General features: G+C 69.2%; 1 protein-coding gene across 1 annotated transcript in view; it reads right to left on the bottom strand.

Moving 5' to 3' along the window:
* KIF1A (kinesin family member 1A) overlaps positions 1-16,968 on the bottom strand; it is a 79,333-nt gene that overhangs the window by 25,336 nt on the left and 37,029 nt on the right. Inside the window, 10 exon segments of the mRNA XM_076006120.1 lie at positions 2,344-2,428; positions 2,999-3,065; positions 4,031-4,139; positions 5,289-5,344; positions 6,385-6,503; positions 7,507-7,597; positions 7,713-7,881; positions 7,975-8,113; positions 8,875-8,960; positions 12,620-12,738. Coding sequence (XP_075862235.1) covers positions 2,344-2,428; positions 2,999-3,065; positions 4,031-4,139; positions 5,289-5,344; positions 6,385-6,503; positions 7,507-7,597; positions 7,713-7,881; positions 7,975-8,113; positions 8,875-8,960; positions 12,620-12,738 — 1,040 coding nt within the window.

Here is a 16,968-nt window from a genome sequence, read left to right on the forward strand (position 1 = left end):
GGGCAGGGGTTGCGCTAGCAAACCAGCTGCCCCGTGGCCGGGGCGGCGTCTGGTCAGACGTGGTGCCGCGTGGGCAGGGAGGCCCTCGCGGGGCGTTCTGCGACCCAGGAACCGTTTGCCATCACTGCTCTCCTGTCCTCCCTACAGCCTAAGCTCTGCCTCTCGGCCGCAGTGGATGCCCCCACGCCCCCCACCTGACAGGTCCACCTGCAGCCCGGAACCAACGGGCCTCCTGACTGCTGGGGAGGAAATCTAGGCACGACCAGAGAGAATGTTCCAGCTTTTCACACTTAACAATGATGAGAACGGGAGAGAGAAACAGAGACGGAAGGAGAGACGGAAAAAGACAGACAAGCCGTAAAATCTCTCCTTGCGACGGGTGTTTCCTGCAGGCCCCTCTAAGACGTCTGTGTTCGGGCCGGTGGTCTGTTGGTTGGCTGTGCAGGAGGCACGCAGCTCTGGGAGGAGGAACCTCACCTGGTGGCTGTGCCTGATAACACCTGCTTAGCCTGGAGGGGGACATTCTGCTCCCTCGAAGGAGCACACAGCCATGGGCACGTTTTCTGTTAAGTGGAGGCAATGATGTCTCTTGCACCATGCTCGGAGACAGAACCAAACCCAGGACGCAGCTGGGGCTTTGTGCTGGGCCCTCCCCCTGCCCCCTCCCTGGAAATCTGACACGTGAAGTTGCAGCTTTGCAGCATTTAGGCTCCGGGAGGGGGCAGGCGGGGGCAGGTCCCGGCAAAGCGCCCCTTCTCCACCCTGGGCCCTGCAGGTCCATGCAGGAGGCAGTTCTGAGCCTGCTGCAGTCTGACCAGCACCCGCCCACGGACCACACTCGAGAGCCGCAGAGACGGCGGCGGGGGCGGGGCCCGGGTCCTGTCCCTCTGCTGTTCACACCTCCATCCTCTCCCACCTGCCACTCACACCGTTTGCGGACGCCCTCCCCACGGCACTGTCCATCTCACTGGGCCTGGAAGTCCCAGGGCCCCCCGGGGAGGGGCGCCGTGCTCGGGGAAGGCTGTGAGCATGGAGCGCGGCGTTCAGGGTGGGGGAAGAAGCCAGCTGCCCCCCCAGAAAGTGACGGGGCTGCTCTGTGAGCTGAGTCCGAGCGGAAGCCCAGAGGCAGAGCTCAAGCCCCTCAGCCTCACGGGGGCTCGGCGTTCACCCCAGCACCCTCAAATTCCTCCTAGCAGCACCCCTGTGCCCCCAACACAGACAGACACCCCTGCTGGCATTTTCGGAAAGGGAGGAGGGCGAAGGAGGGGTTGTGGGACAGTGCACATCGAGCGGGACGGCTGAGTGAGGATGGACCCCCGGCCCGAGGCCTCTCTGCCGTGGGGACCCCATTCCCTCCCGTGGGCTGAGCGTGCTGAGACCCGGACGCCAGCATGTGCCACAGCGCTACTGCCCACGGACACCCTCCTCCCGCGGCGTGGCCAGGTCCGCAGGCAGCCGTAGACGCCGCCTTCAGGCCGGTTCTCTGTTTCCAGGTTTGCCCTAAATGACACCGGAAGGGGGTCCGCCTGCCTGTTCTGATCGGCGTCAGATCAGACGCGAAACTCATGAGACGGTAGCGTTTGTCCTGGTGTCCCGGGACACGGGGTGACAGGCCACGCCCTGGGGAAGCTGCCTCACACGGCTACCTGGCCAGGCGGCCCCGGCACCCACCACTCCAGGGCAGGGTCAGGGGTCTCACGCTGGCTGCACGCACAGGAATGGACGACTGTCTGTGTCCTTGTGTGAAAGTCGGAGGACACATCCTTTGCAGCCCAGCAAAGCACACACTTGGCAGACCACAGAGCTCACGGGGTGAAACCCAAGGTCCTCCTGGTGGCTACGGCCGAACTGTGTCCCCACAAAGACCCGCTAAGTGCCAACCCCAGCGTCTCGGAGTGACCGAGCTGAGCCGAGTGGGCGTCACGCTGGAGCAGGCCGGGCCTGACACACGCTGCCTGGTGTCCCGGCGCCCACGTGAACACGAGCCACGTGTCTGCCCGGGAGCACCAAGACTGCCGGCCACCACGCGAGCTAGAAGCGGCAAGGGAGCGTTTTCCCGCACGGCTCTCGGAGAGCGCGCCCCGATGTCAGGCTGCTGCCTCCGGACCTCGGGGTGACCGACCGGGGGTGGCATTTGGTCAGCGCGGCCCTAGAACTCCCGAGCAGGGACGTCTGTGAGCCGTCGCCTGGTCCCAGGTGCTCCTTTTCAGGTGAGGGACTGAGGCACAGAGAGGTTTCCTGGCTTAGCCAGCGTCACGCAGCAACTTGGACGCCTGGCCAGGACTCCCTGCTCTTCCGCCGGCCCAGCCCCTCCGACCCAAGGCAGCCGCCCGCCTCGCTCACCCACGACCAGCTCCCGCACTTCCTTCCAGCGGATGTGGCTGCCCGTCTCGTGCAGCAGGGTCACCGTTATCCGTCTCTGGATGCCCTGCCAGGCGCCAGGAGAGAGGGCGCGGTCAGACGGCTTGGGCCACGCAGGGTGGGGGAGGGGCGTGGCCAGACGGCTTGGGCCACGCGGGGTGGGGGAGGGGCATGGTCAGACGGCTTGGGCCACGCAGGGTGGGGGAGGGGCGTGGCCAGATGGCTTGGGCCACGCGGGGTGGGGGAGGGGCGTGGTCAGACAGCTTGGGCCACGCAGGGTGGGGGAGGGGCGTGGCCAGACGGCTTGGGCCACGCAGGGGAGGGGGAGGGGCGTGGCCAGACGGCTTGGGCCATGCAGGGTGGGGGAGGGGCGCGGTCAGACGGCTTGGGCCACGCAGGGTGGGGGAGGGGCGGGGGAGAGGCGCAGGTGGGTGGGGGAGGGGCGCAGGTGGGTGGGGGAGGCGCGCAGGTGGGTGGGAGAGGGGCGTGGTCAGACAGTTTGGGCCACGCAGGGTGGGGGAGGGGCGTGGGTGGGCAGGGGAGGGGCGCGGGCGGGTGGGGGAGGGGCGCAGGTGGGTGGGGGAGGGGTGCAGGTGGGTGGGGGAGGGGCGCAGGTAGGCGGGGTGGGGCTTTGCACCTGGTGGAGGAGGAAGGTGCCCATGCAAGGCATGCCCCCACGGTGGTCCACCACGGCCGGGATGTAACTGGAAGAGAGACCCGCGTGAGGCACCGGCGCCTCTGCCCCATGCCTGCGCTCGGGCCCGGCCCAGAATGGGCGGCGGGAGACAAGATGTCAGGCGCTCCCGCTGCAGGAGACCCGCCAGCCATGCCTGGACTCACCACCTGCTCCAGCCCCAGCCCTGTGCTGCAAGGGCCTCCCTCGGGGGGTGGGGCGATGGTTTAGGGAGGCCCAGCCCTCTGCAACAGCACCCAAGGGTGCGTCAGGTGCCCTCACCCCTGCAGATCCACAAGCCAGGATGGGCTGCAGTCGGCGAGGCCCGTCACACCCAGGGCAAGGACCGCGGTCTGTGCCTCCCCACCCTGAGCCCTCAGTCCCACTGCTCCTGGACTGCAGGCCCCTGCCCCCACCCCCGCCCACCTCCCCCCTGCACCCGAGGGGGGGCAAGGCCCCCTCACCCCCGGCCTCCCGGAGGCCACTGGGCTCACCTCCCACCACCCTCCTGGGCTCTGCTCAAATGTCCCGTGATCACTGTGTGACTGCCACACCTGCCAACTCCAGCCCTGGTCGCCGCACTGCCCCCCGGGCCCGGCCCCCACACCGCGCCCCGGGCCTGCCATCTCAGCCCTGGCCCCCGCGCCACCCCCCCCCGGGCCTGCCGTCTCAGCCCTGGCCCCCGCGCCACCCCCCGGGCCTGCTGTCTCAGCCCTGGCCCCCGCGCCGCCCCCCGGGCCTGCTGTCTCAGCCCTGGCAGCCTTGAGCCCCCGCGTCAGCTCCCCCAGAACAGGGGCTTCGCCTGTCGGGCTCCCCAGCCCGAGACGAGGCCTGGCCCTGCCCGTGGTGCTCAGTGAACACGCCGAGAGGAGGACTCTAGGTGCTGGCAACCCACGGGCAGGTCAGCACCTCACCCCGCCCCCACGCCCACGCCCCTGGGGACCCCAGCCCAGGGCTCTCCCCTCCCCCGCCCGGGCCCCAGCTGGCCACACTCACTCTCCGTTGGCCTCCAGCTCGCAGATCTCGAAGTAGACCAACAGGTCGTACTTGCAGTGGCAGGGCCCCGGGGAGGGCCGCGTCAGCGTGCTGAGCTTAGTGGCAGGCACTGCGGGGACAGAGGGGGCGGGCACTGACGGGAGAGCTGCCCCTCACACGCTGAGGACACGCTCAGGGAGGCGGCCACGGGCGGGTGGCAGGGGCTCACAGGCAGTGAGGCCACCTCCCCATCCCCAGCCCAGCCCACCCCGGCCCAGGATGCTCCCGGTGCCGGGCAGTGTCCGGCCGCAGCACTTTGCACCGGACTGTCTCTCTCTCCTGGCCCCAGGTGGGAGGAGCAGGTGGGCCACGCACACACCTGGGCACAGCCCTTGCAGACAGCAGTGGCTGGGACCGCAGACCCAGCAAGGCAGCAGACGCCCTTGCTCCAAGGCTCCACGCCCTGCACGGGGCCCTCTGCCGTGCTGCTCGGCCTGTGCCCTGCACCACACTTTGGCCACAGCCTACGGCACCGGTCCAAGCACATCTCACTGGCTCCCACACCAGCCCGACAGACCCTGCCCTCAGCTCCCACTGGCCTCCCCTCATGTCCAGCTCCCGACAAACGGCCTGTCCCCAGCGCATCCCTCACCCACCTCCACCCTCCTCTGTCAAGTCCCCTGGGAGCCTCCACTGCCTGTCCCTCAAAGGTGGACCTGAGTGTTTCCCCACAGCCTGTGGGGACGGCTGAACACAGAACACACGCTGCAAACCACGAAGCCCACGCAGGCACAGGGACCTGGTCAGCAGGGTGGTCAGCAGGTCACAGGGACAGGGACCTCACAGGCACAGGGACCTGGTCAGCAGGTGGTCAGCAGGTCACAGGGACAGGGACCTCACAGGCACAGGGACCTGGTCAGCAGGGTGGTCAGCAGGTCACAGGGACAGGGACCTCACAGGCACAGGGACCTGGTCAGCAGGTGGTCAGCAGGTCACAGGGACAGGGACCTCACAGGCACAGGGACCTGGTCAGCAGGTGGTCAGCAGGTGACAGGGACCTCACAGGCACAGGGACCTGGTCAGCAGGTCTACACCCGCCCGGTGTCCTCAACCTGTAAGACTTCACCTTCATGGGGTCCCGAGACGGGTTAGATCTGCTCCTCCTTGCAGGGTGGGCACTAGGGGCCACCCGGTCACGGGTGCAGACTCAGCACCTACCCACCCACACCTGTACCCACAGCCTGGGCGCCTCGCTACCCTGGGGACCCTGAGAGCTTACCTGGCTTGGACAGCGGCATGACGCGGGGGAAGTGGCGGCGTGAGGGCCTCAGGGGGCTGTGGAGGGAGCACCCGCGTGAGGCACCGGAGAACGGCAGGGCCCGGCCCGGGGGGGGGGACAGCCCAGGAGGCTCCCCCGCCCTCTCCCTCACCAGGTCCCCCACCACTGGGGTGGGAGGAAGAGACCCCCAGGGCCCCAGACCCCCTTGGTAATCGCATGGGACGTGCCAGTCCCTGACCCAGGTGGAGATGGAAAGAGAACAGCCCCCCACCCCGGGGCCTGTCCACGGCTCTCTCTACTCCCCAGGTGGCCGGGAGGGTCAGCCTGGCGCAGGGTGGACACCCCCGTCCCACCTTCCAGCATCCAGGGTGAGATGGCCTCACGCCACAGCCCTTGAGACCCGTCACAGCCCCCCATTCTCTGGGCCTCGAGGAGCCCACGTGGAGGGAGGGAGCTGGAGGGGCGTTCCCCAGGGCAGTGGCACGGCTGGGCCCCTCCCCAGCATCCTCAGTGGGCAGCAGCAGCTGTCCCAGGGCCACCTCGGCCCTCTTCCAGCCAGCACCCCCTGACACAGCCGTGCCCCGCAGCAGATCAAAGTTCCGACAGGGAGAACCCCCTCCCTGGTTCTGACGGGCAGAGCCAGGTGAGCCCCAGGGCCCTGAATCCAACCGTCCCACTGGCCTGGGCAAAAGGCCTCCTGGGACCAGGTGCGGTGGCTCACACCTGTAATCCTAGCACTCTGGGAGGCTGAGGCGGGAGGATCGCTCAAGGTCAGGAGTTCGAGACCAGCCTGAGCAAGAGCAAGACCCTGTCTCTACTAAAAATAGAAAGAAATTAATTGACCAGCTAAAAATATATACAAAAAGTTAGCCAGGCATGGTGGCGCATGCCTGTAGTCCCAGCTACTCGGGAGGCTGAAGCAGGAGGTTCCCTTGAGCCAGGAGTTTGAGGTTGCTGTGTGCTAGGCTGACACCACGCACTCTAGCCCAGGCAAGAGAGACTCTGACTCAAAAAAAAAAGGGCCTCCTGGGCAGACGGGAGGCGCCTGGGCCCTGCCACCTCTGAACGCAGGACGCCCGCCCCCCAGGGCGCCGACCTGAGCACGTCCTTGCACAGCGGTGGGAACGGGTGCTGCTGGTAGTGGCCGAAGACCTCGAACACGATGGGCTGGCTCTTGATGTACTCGACGAAGGACTTGGTCACCTCCACCGCGATCTGGGGGCGTGCGGGCGCGTGAGCCGGGCCGGAGGGCGCAGTGGCCACCAGCCAGGGGACGAGAGCCACACCCAGCGTGAGCCGGCCTACCCTTGGCCCACGGCAGGGACAGAGACCTTCCCGCGGCTCCGCCCAGCCCAGCCCCAACGGACCCTTGCGGGTGACGGCATCCCCGGGTGGGGCCACAGGGCCCGGCTGTCCTTTTGGAAGAGGGCTGGACAAGGTGACGGGGGGGCAGGGCTGGACAAAGTGAGGGGGGGCAGGGCTGGACAAAGTGAGGGGGGGCAGGGCTGGACAAGGTGACGGGGGGCAGGGCTGGACAAGGTGACGGGGGGGCAGGGCTGGACAAGGTGACGGGGGGCAGAGCTGGACAAGATGACGGGGGGCAGGGCTGGACAAAGTGAGGGGGGGCAGGGCTGGACAAGGTGACGGGGGGCAGGGCTGGACAAGGTGACGGGGGGGCAGGGCTGGACAAGGTGAGGGGGGGCAGGGCTGGACAAGGTGACGGGGGCAGAGCTGGACAAGATGACGGGGGGCAGGGCTGGACAAGGTGACGGGGACAGGGCTGGACAAGGTGAGGGGAGGCAGGGCTGGACAAGGTGACGGGGGGCAGGGCTGGACAAGGTGATGGTGGCAGTGCTGGAGAAAGTGACAAGGGGCAGGGTGGCCCCCGCAGGACAAGCCTTCCTGGGTCCTCGGCCACTCAGCAGGAGTGACGTGTTAAATGGGGCGCACCCCTCCCAAATTCACGTGTTGAGTCCCAACCCCAGACTTGGGACTCGGCCGTATCTCGGGATGGGGCCTCTGCAGAGGTGACCACGTGACAGTGAGGTCACTAGGGCGGCCCCGCCCACTGTGACTGGGGTCCTCGTGGAGAAGAGCAAAGACAGGCGGAGGGAGGAGGCTGTGTGACCAGAGGTCACAGCCAAGGGCCAGCCCTGCCGACGCCTGGGGAGCCGGGAGACCCCGGGAGGGAGCAGTAGGGACAAGGCCAGGGACGTACGTTCTGCACGTGGTAGAAGCCCAGTGGGGGTCCCCTGCCCGTGTTCTTCAGGGGCTCCGTGGAGAAGGCCTCGTCGTGGCGGTGGATGAAGCTGCGAAGCAAGCAGGAGACACGTGGCACCGGTGGGCTCCCCTCCAGCCGCCCTGCAGGCTGGGCCAGCGAGCGCCCAGGCCGAAGCCCCGCCCCCGCGCGGCAGACAGACTCACTTGAACTGGCAGAAGATGTCGGCGTACTCGGCGGAGATGCTGGAGGCCTGCAGCACCGTGACGCGGAAGGTGAAGGTGCTGCCCAGCCGCAGGTGGTCCAGGCCGGCGTCCGGGGGCCCGTCCAGGGCGGCCTTCTCGGGGCTGTCCAGGATTCCTTCCGGAGGCACCGCTGCTGGGAGCCGGGGGAGCGAGGGCACCTCTAGACCAGGCTCTCCCAGCACTGGGGCGGGGCTGGGCGGGGCCGGGCGGGTGGCCGACCTACCTGAGCAGGTGTTGTTGTTGACTTCGTCGGCCGAGGGCCCTGCGTCCGCACCCTGGCCCTGGCCCTCCACGATGCGCAGCTCTTCCTGGGAGGTCCCCGAGCGGGACATCCCCCCCACGGGGCAGGACTCGGACTGGAACTGCCAGGCGAACAGAGTCAGAGACGGGCGGGGACAGTGGGTGGCCCAGGGTGGGGCCCCCGCAGCCCACATCACAGCCCCAGGTAGGGCTGAGCCACCAAAGCCTGGGCCAGGGCCTCGAGGACCTGCCGCCCCACCTGCCTGGACAGTCCCAGCCCCTCCGCCCCTGGGGGAAGGGGCCGTAAGTCTCTCCCTCCTGGCGTCCCCCAAGAGAGGGAGGGTGCCGGGCGGACTCGCCACCCCTCCCCCCACCCAGTGCATCGGGCACTGAGGTTCCAGGTGGGTGCAGGTGGGTCACAGCGAGTCCAGGAAGGGGAGAGGAAGGGGCCTGAGCCCGGCCTGGGCGCGGCACATGGCGCTGCCCTCGCGTGAGGACCTTCGCCAGCGGCCTCAGGGGAGCTGGCTCGTTCTCGCCGGGTGGTGGAGGCCGGGCACAGGGGGTGGAACCGTGGTGTCCCGTGGGGACCCGGAGGACAGCCAGCCCAAGGGGAGGGAGGCCAGGTGGGGGCGGGTGCACCTTAGGGTCTGTTCCGGAAGCTCAGGTGCGCCCTGCTGTGGGAGTCCCGGGGTGGTGGGAGGGGATGGACCCCCAGGCCAGGCAGATGGGGAAGGTCAGACACCGAGGGAGGGGACAGGCAGGCTCAGGGCTCGGGACCCAGGGGACCCGGGCTGTGGGGTAGGAGGGCACCCTGGGTCGGGGGTGGGAGCACCGGAGAGCATCTGGCACCCCAAGGCCGGGGGCTTGGGTGGGAGGTCTGCACCTTTTCAAAATGCTGGTCGTCAAAGGAGATCTTAGCGGTTCCCGACTGGCGCACGCCGGAGCCGTAGTCAGGGGCCTCTTCGTCGGCTGTGGGAGGGATGGATGGTTGGGTCCCGGCTTGTCCCCCACGGCGGGCAGGGCCACCCGGGGTCGGGGTGAGAGCACAGCACGCTCCCAGCCTGCCTGGCCGGCCAGGGCAGCCGACACCGCTGGCTGCGGCTCAGTGACAGCCGGGACGCTGGCACAAGCCCCGGCCCGCCCCGGCCACCGGGCGGGAGCCTCAGACCCCAGCTGCTCGAGCGGCACCGGCAGCCTACCCCGACCTCGCTGTGCCCACCATGCCCCCGCTGGCGTCACCGCCAGGACCTCAGTGGCTTCGAAGCCACCACTGCCTCCCATCCAGACCCCAACCACACCACATGCACCCCTGCCTTCAAGTCCCAGCGGACCGGCTGCCCCAGGCCCCGGGGCTCTGCCTGCCGCAGCCCAAGCTGGCCATGGCTGCCCGCCTGCGCCAAGGGCAGACCCACTGGCCGCAACCCACGTCAGGCCATGGCAGGTGTGACTTCTGCGGACACCAACACAGGGTCGGTGGCTTCTCCAAGTTCCCTCCTCTGTGACCACAGCCATGGGGCGGGAGACACCAGGTGTCCTCCCAGGTGAAACGATCTAGCTGTAGGCTCTTAGCAGGAGGCCTGGGACCAGCCCAGGTTTGGCCACATCCCAGGACGGTCCAGCCTGGTTTCCCCGTCCGTGACCTGGGGACGGCAGGGCTGTGGTCCTGGGCTCGGAGCTGCTGTGCCCCTTCCTGAGTGAAGGCTTCATTTGAGAAGTGGGCCCCCTTGGTCCCTGGGGCCCGGGCGGTGGCCCTAGAAGGGAACCTTTGCACAGAGCCTGAACTTGGGCTCTGGAAACGCCCAAGCTCCCCCCACCGGGACAGCAACGGTCCCCACAGGGCTGAGGGCTGGCTCGAGCTGCACTCTCATGGGGACAGCAGTGGGGTGGGGGCCTCGGGATGCTTGGCCCAGCCCAGGAAGGCCCCCGGCTGGGAACCGGCGCAAGGTGGGCACGGAGGACCCAGACAGGTGGGTGCACCTCCTCAAGCAATGGCTCCCGCAGAGGCAGGGGTGGGGCCTGTCGGCCCAGGCCGTACCTGGGGTCGGGAGGGAGCTCCTGCTCTGCCAGAGGCTAGGGGCAGGGGCCAGGTGGTCTCTGGTCCACCTGGGGCTGCTGTTGTGGACCCCACACCAGAGCGGGCTCAGCCTGCACAGCCCAGAGGGGCCCCGCCCACCCAGGAGGGTCCCCGAGTCAAGAACCGAGAGTCGGCACAGAAGACGCCTCCTCTGGGCTCCACTTGGGGAACAGAGCCGGCCACCAGCCCAGATGGTGGGGACCAGGTCAGGCCGGCCCCAGGGAGAGCAGAGGGCCAGGCACGGCCCCAGCCCTGATGGTGGGGACCAGGTCAGGCCGGCCCCAAGGAGAGCAGAGGGCCAGGCACGGCCCCAGCCCGGACGATAGGGACCAGGTCAGGCCGGCCCCAGGGAGAGTGGAGGGCCAGGCACGGCCCCAGCCCGGACGATGGGGACCAGGTCAGGCCGGCCCCAGGGAGAGCGGAGGGCCAGGCACGGCCCCAGCCCGGACAGTGGGGACCAGGTCAGGCCGGCCCCAGGGAGAGCAGAGGGCCAGGCACGGCCCCAGCCTAGACGGTGGGGACCAGGTCAGGCCGGTCCCAGGGAGAGCAGAGGGCCAGGCATGGTCCTAGCCTGGACAGTGGGGACCAGGTCAGGCCGGCCCCAGGGAGAGCGGAGGGCCAGGCACAGCCCCAGCCCTGATGGTGGGGACCAGGTCAGGCCGGCCCCAGGGAGAGCAGAGGGCCAGGCACGGCCCCAGCCCTGATGGTGGGGACCAGGTCAGGCCGGCCCCAGGGAGAGCAGAGGGCCAGGCACGGCCCCAGCCCTGATGGTGGGGACCAGGTCAGGCCGGCCCCAGGGAGAGCAGAGGGCCAGGCACGGCCCCAGCCCTGATGGTGGGGACCAGGTCAGGCCGGCCCCAGGGAGAGCAGAGGGCCAGGCACGGCCCCAGCCCTGATGGTGGGGACCAGGTCAGGCCGGCCCCAGGGAGAGCAGAGGGCCAGGCACGGCCCCAGCCTGGACGATGGGGACCAGGTCAGGCCGGCCCCAGGGAGAGCGGAGGGCCAGGCACAGCCCCAGCCCTGATGGTGGGGACCAGGTCAGGCCGGCCCCAGGGAGAGCAGAGGGCCAGGCATGGCCCCAGCCCTGATGGTGGGGACCAGGTCAGGCCGGCCCCAGGGAGCGCCAAGGGCCAGGCACGGCCCCAGCCCTGATGGTGGGGACCAGGTCAGGCCGGCCCCAGGGAGAGCGGAGGGCCAGGCACGGCCCCAGCCCTGATGGTGGGGACCAGGTCAGGCCGGCCCCAGGGAGCGCCAAGGGCCAGGCACGGCCCCAGCCCTGATGGTGGGGACCAGGTCAGGCCGGCCCCAGGGAGAGCGGAGGGCCAGGCACAGCCCCAGCCCTGATGGTGGGGACCAGGTCAGGCCGGCCCCAGGGAGAGCAGAGGGCCAGGCACGGCCCCAGCCCTGATGGTGGGGACCAGGTCAGGCCGGCCCCAGGGAGAGCAGAGGGCCAGGCACGGCCCCAGCCTGGACGATGGGGACCAGGTCAGGCCGGCCCCAGGGAGAGCAGAGGGCCAGGCACGGCCCCAGCCCTGATGGTGGGGACCAGGTCAGGCCGGCCCCAGGGAGAGCGGAGGGCCAGGCACGGCCCCAGCCCTGATGGTGGGGACCAGGTCAGGCCGGCCCCAGGGAGCGCCAAGGGCCAGGCACGGCCCCAGCCCTGATGGTGGGGACCAGGTCAGGCCGGCCCCAGGGAGAGCGGAGGGCCAGGCACAGCCCCAGCCCTGATGGTGGGGACCAGGTCAGGCCGGCCCCAGGGAGAGCAGAGGGCCAGGCACGGCCCCAGCCCTGATGGTGGGGACCAGGTCAGGCCGGCCCCAGGGAGAGCAGAGGGCCAGGCACGGCCCCAGCCCTGATGGTGGGGACCAGGTCAGGCCAGCCCCAGGGAGAGCAGAGGGCCAGGCACGGCCCCAGCCCTGATGGTGGGGACCAGGTCAGGCCGGCCCCAGGGAGAGCAGAGGGCCAGGCACGGCCCCAGCCCTGATGGTGGGGACCAGGTCAGGCCGGCCCCAGGGAGAGCAGAGGGCCAGGCACGGCCCCAGCCTGGACGATGGGGACCAGGTCAGGCCGGCCCCAGGGAGAGCGGAGGGCCAGGCACAGCCCCAGCCCTGATGGTGGGGACCAGGTCAGGCCGGCCCCAGGGAGAGCAGAGGGCCAGGCATGGCCCCAGCCCTGATGGTGGGGACCAGGTCAGGCCGGCCCCAGGGAGAGCGGAGGGCCAGGCACAGCCCCAGCCCTGATGGTGGGGACCAGGTCAGGCCGGCCCCAGGGAGAGCGGAGGGCCAGGCACGGCCCCAGCCCTGATGGTGGGGACCAGGTCAGGCCGGCCCCAGGGAGAGCAGAGGGCCAGGCACAGCCCCAGCCCTGATGGTGGGGACCAGGTCAGGCCGGCCCCAGGGAGAGCGGAGGGCCAGGCATGGCCCCAGCCCTGATGGTGGGGACCAGGTCAGGCCAGCCCCAGGGAGAGCGGAGGGCCAGGCACAGCCCAGCCTCTGTTTGCGAAGGCGAGAGACAGCCCCGGGCCCCCACACCGTGGCCCCCGCGGCCCGCGCACCTGAGATGGCCTGGACGGCCACACGGAGGAAGCCCTTCACCTCGCCCTTCTCGCTGACGATGGCCACGCGGTGCACCAGGGGCACGGGGTACAGCAGGTTGCTCAGGTACACGAAGGCCCTGGGGGACAGAGGCCGTGGTCAGGGCCAGCCCTGTGCATGCGTGAGCAGTGGCGGTGCGGCGCGGCCCGGCTTGCAACACGGCATGGCCCGGCTTACAACACGGCACAGCCCGGCTTGCAACACGGCACGGCCTGGCTTGCAACACGACACAGAGCTGCGAAGCGGAGGGGCCGCCAGCAGCCAGGGCGGGGCAGGCGGGGGCTCGAAGGAGACAGGAGGAGGAGGAGCTGCAGAGAGCACGGCTGGGAGGGCCGGGGACGCCGGGGATGGAGGTTCAGCCTGCTTCTCCAAGGGCTCGGGGCCGGGGACCCAGACCACGCCGAGCCGCCGCCCTGAGGCTGGTGCTGGCAGCCGGCAGCCCTCTGCCTCCTGCCCACCCCCGGTGGCCCCCGACACCCACGGGCCCCACAGCAGGACGAGAGTCCGTGAACAGAGAGAACCTCGGCGAGAGGGGGCTCCAAGGTGAGTCCACCCAGACGGGGCACCCCCAGCCCGGTGCCCAGGGGACCCCCGGACCCCAGTGCTGTCCAGCCTGCCCATCAGTGACCCAAAGCACCGAGAGCCCTGCTTTCCAGGCAGCTCAGCCCTGCAGGCCTGGACAGAGGCCACCGTCACCGGGGTGGCAGCTGCATTCCCTGTGCTGGCCACACGGGCAGCCACAGGACAGAGAGGACCCCGGGTGACCCCATGCCACCCAGCCAGGTGGGCGGACAGCAAACTATCCCCACTGCTCAGGAGCAAAGAGGCGGACCCTGCAGGTGAGCCACACCATGGTGAGCTCAGCTCAGACCTGAGCTGGGGACCCGCCTTGGCCTCCCCTGCAGGCAGAGCTAACCTGGCAACCCCTGCCCCACCCGTAGGAGCAGACGCCACAGCCCTGAGCTCCCGGGAGGTGGAGGAGGCCCTAGAGGAGGCACAGCTGGGTGGGACAGCAGGATTTGGCAGGACAGGAGATAAATGGGCGGGGGGGAGGAGGGGCAGGGAGGTTGGGTCTTGGCCAGGGAGGTGGGATGGCTGGGGGGGAGGGGCAGCCCCATCTGCTGGCCAGGGGGGCACTGGTGCAGGGGCAGGACCGTGGGTGGAGTGGGGAAGACAGGTGGGTCACCTGCCCCATCCGGCTCACTCTGGGGTGAGACCTCTCCCCCAAGCTGTGCCCTGGTAGGGAGCACCCTACTCCAGGCAGTGCTCCCAGCTCTGTGGCCTCAGGTGCGCACAAGAGCTGAGCCACCTCACCCCAGAGCGGTGCCCTCAGGGGCGGGTGAGGCCCCAGCTGGCTGCAGACACCCCGTGGTTTCTCAGGGGGGCCCCTGCTCTCTCTCCCCCCTACGCTGACCTCCCAGGCAGTGAGTTTCCAACCAAATCCACCAGCTCTGCGGCGAAAGTCTCACTGACTCACTGACGCCCCTTCGGCGAGTCCACCGGTACCAGCCACGCCCCAAGACCCCTACAGCAGCCGGAGGGTCTCAGGGCACCAGCCACATGGACCCCCAGCCCTTGGTGACGTCCACACTCCCTGCAGGGGCATCCACACCGCGGGGCCCTGGGTGGTCTGGGCCACCTCCCCATCCCACCAAGCTCGACCCCGGCCGCCCCCAGGCCCCTCCATCCCCAGGTGCCCGGCCGTGACGGCTCCTCCCGTGCACACAGTCCCCTTGCTCTCAGCTCTCAGCCCCCAGCCCCCTGCGGCCACGTCCCAGAGTCCTGTTGAGGCCTCCCCACCCCTGTGCTGTCTGTCCTGACACCATGGGTCCCTCTTTCTGATGAAGGCATCCTGCTTTTCTGCGCACTCCTCGCTGTGGCAGGGCCTCGGGAGGGGAAAGGGCTTTCCCTGCTCCGAAGAGCAGCCTGGGAGACCCTCGGCCCCCTGGAGGGCAGCTGCAACGCCCCTGCAGCTCTTCCTGACCCAGGGGTGCAGGCTGGGGCTCCTCTGCCGCGGCCTCCCACAAAGGTTAGATGCAGGAGTGCTGGGGAAGCCAGCCCCGCCCCAGTCACAAGAGGAAACTGAGGCTCAGGCAGTGAGGACCCTTACCCATTCCCACAGGGCGCCCAGCAGGCAGGAACCAGCCAGCACCCTTGGGATGGGCACACTGGTGGCCTTCCCGCCCCAGGGCACCTGGGCTCCCGCACGGGGGCCTTTGCTTGGAAGTGGAGGTGGGACAGAGGAGGCCAACATGACCTGGACACAGGTGTGCTGGCCAGAGGGAATGTGCAGGGAGCTTGGGCTGCCAGGCAGGTGCAGGCCCTGCTCTGACCCTCCCAGGTGAAGAAGACCTGTGGGGCTGAGCTCAGCCCTCCGACCCCACCCACCCTTTCTGGGGGCAGCAGCACCCACTGCAGAAAGCCCAGGCTCGAGGGACAAAGACTGGGAGGGCCCTGGATACAGCTTGTCCCGCCCCACCCTCCAGGGAGCCCCTGGGGGACCCCAGGAGGTGTCCTGCCACCTCCTGCTGTGGGCCAGGTGGGGACACTGTCCCAGGCACCTGACCTGTCCCGTGAATAGCACATCTTAGTCCAGCTGGCTGCATCCCTCTGTCTTAGGGACACACAAAACAGACCCAGCACTAAGGTGGCGTGTTAGGGCTGATGAAATATGGGTCGTGCCCCATTTCACAGGTGTAAAAACTGAGGCACACGGAGATTAAGAACGTTGCCAGGGCCCACGCCGGGACTTGGACCTGCGGGCTGGCTCCAACCCAACCCCACCCGTGTGGACGCTGAGCTCCACTGCCCGCCTGCCTCACTCGCACAGCTTAATCAAGTAAGTAGATCAGTTCTTCCGTGGTCCTTCAGAAGTTCCTCACGTCAGAGCAGAAAGGAAACCACGTGCCGCGTGGGAGACGCCGACCTCCTTCAGACGTGGGCCAAGACGCCGCCCACACTCTGCCCCAGGGGCAGAAACCACTCGGGCCGGGGCCCTCAAGGGGCCTCCTGGCTGGGGTTCGGGGGGTATACGGTGGGAATGACCCCAGGGTCGGGGTCAAGACACTCCCCCACTTCTCCGAGCCTCATGACCTGCTGTGGGCAGGTGTCCTCGGCCCCCAGGACACCTGGGCGGGAGAACGTGGATCTAGCTACAGCTGGCGCTGGCTGCCCGAGCAGACGGGGGAGGCCTCGCTGGCCCATGCCAGTCACTGGCAACAGTGGCAGATTCGCCCTGCCAGAGACCCCCGGTGCCCAGCATCCCCCCAGCCTGCCGTGGCAGCACCAGCCTCGAGGGGGCTGCGATCTGGGCCTGTAAGACGCCTGACCCCCACCCCCAGGCAATGCATCCAGGGCATGAGGGGGTCAGGCAGAGCCCAGGCCCTGCACGACGGAGCCTCTTGCCTCTGCCCAGCGGGGACAGTTCCCTGGGCCTCCAACCTCATGTTCCGGGGAAGGCTGGGCCCCCACCTGCCCTCCAGGTGCCAGAGACAACCTGACACCAGTGCCCCCACCCTGGGCCAGAGCACAGTCCAGCCTGACCTCCGCCTCTGCCTCAGCCATGCCCACACCACGCCCACCACACACAGCGCAGCTCTCGGGACCTGCGGGCTGAGAAGCGCTGTCCGCGGCCACTCTGCACAGACTGGTGCCGGGCGGCCAAGGCCCACAGTGGGAGCCGGGGAGCCTCAACACCCCTGGGGGGCACAGAGCCCACCCTGAGTGCAGCCCTCGTGCCCGGGAAGCCTTTATCCATGGGGTCCTGGACACGGCCCTCGGGCTGTCGCCTCCTGTCCCTTCCCACCCCCAGAACCCTCCTCCCGGGCAGGGAGCCCCCAGCCCCGCTCTCTCTGCAGCTCCTGAGCTCGCCCTCTTCTGCACCACCCACCTTCCGTAAAGTGTCCAGCCCAGGAGGGGAGGACTAGCCAGGGGAAACCAGAGCCCCCAGGTCTGGGCAACCCACCTGCCTCCCTCGTCTGCCTGGTGCCTGATCACCAGAGCCCCCCGCACCCCCAGGGCTGTTGCAGGCTTTGGGTGAGGGGCCCCTGGCTTGGGACGTGGGAGGTGGCGCCGGACTCGAGGGACCGTGAAGCAGGCTGAAACTGTCCCCAAGAGGAGAGGAGGCGGCTGAGCAGACAGAGCGAGGGCTGGGCTGCGTGTGGCAGGCGGGAGAGAGGAGGCAGGTGTGGCGGCGGGAGGGAGGAGGCAGGCGCTAACCACAGGTTGGTGAGGTGCAAAGACGCATGCTGGGACCCAGGGAAGCCTTTCCAGAGGGGCGAGTGGGCGCCCCTGTCTCGCCGAAGCTTTG

The sequence above is a fragment of the Microcebus murinus genome, chromosome 8 (assembly GCF_040939455.1).
Source record: "Microcebus murinus isolate Inina chromosome 8, M.murinus_Inina_mat1.0, whole genome shotgun sequence".
NCBI classification, from domain to species: domain Eukaryota; kingdom Metazoa; phylum Chordata; class Mammalia; order Primates; family Cheirogaleidae; genus Microcebus; species Microcebus murinus.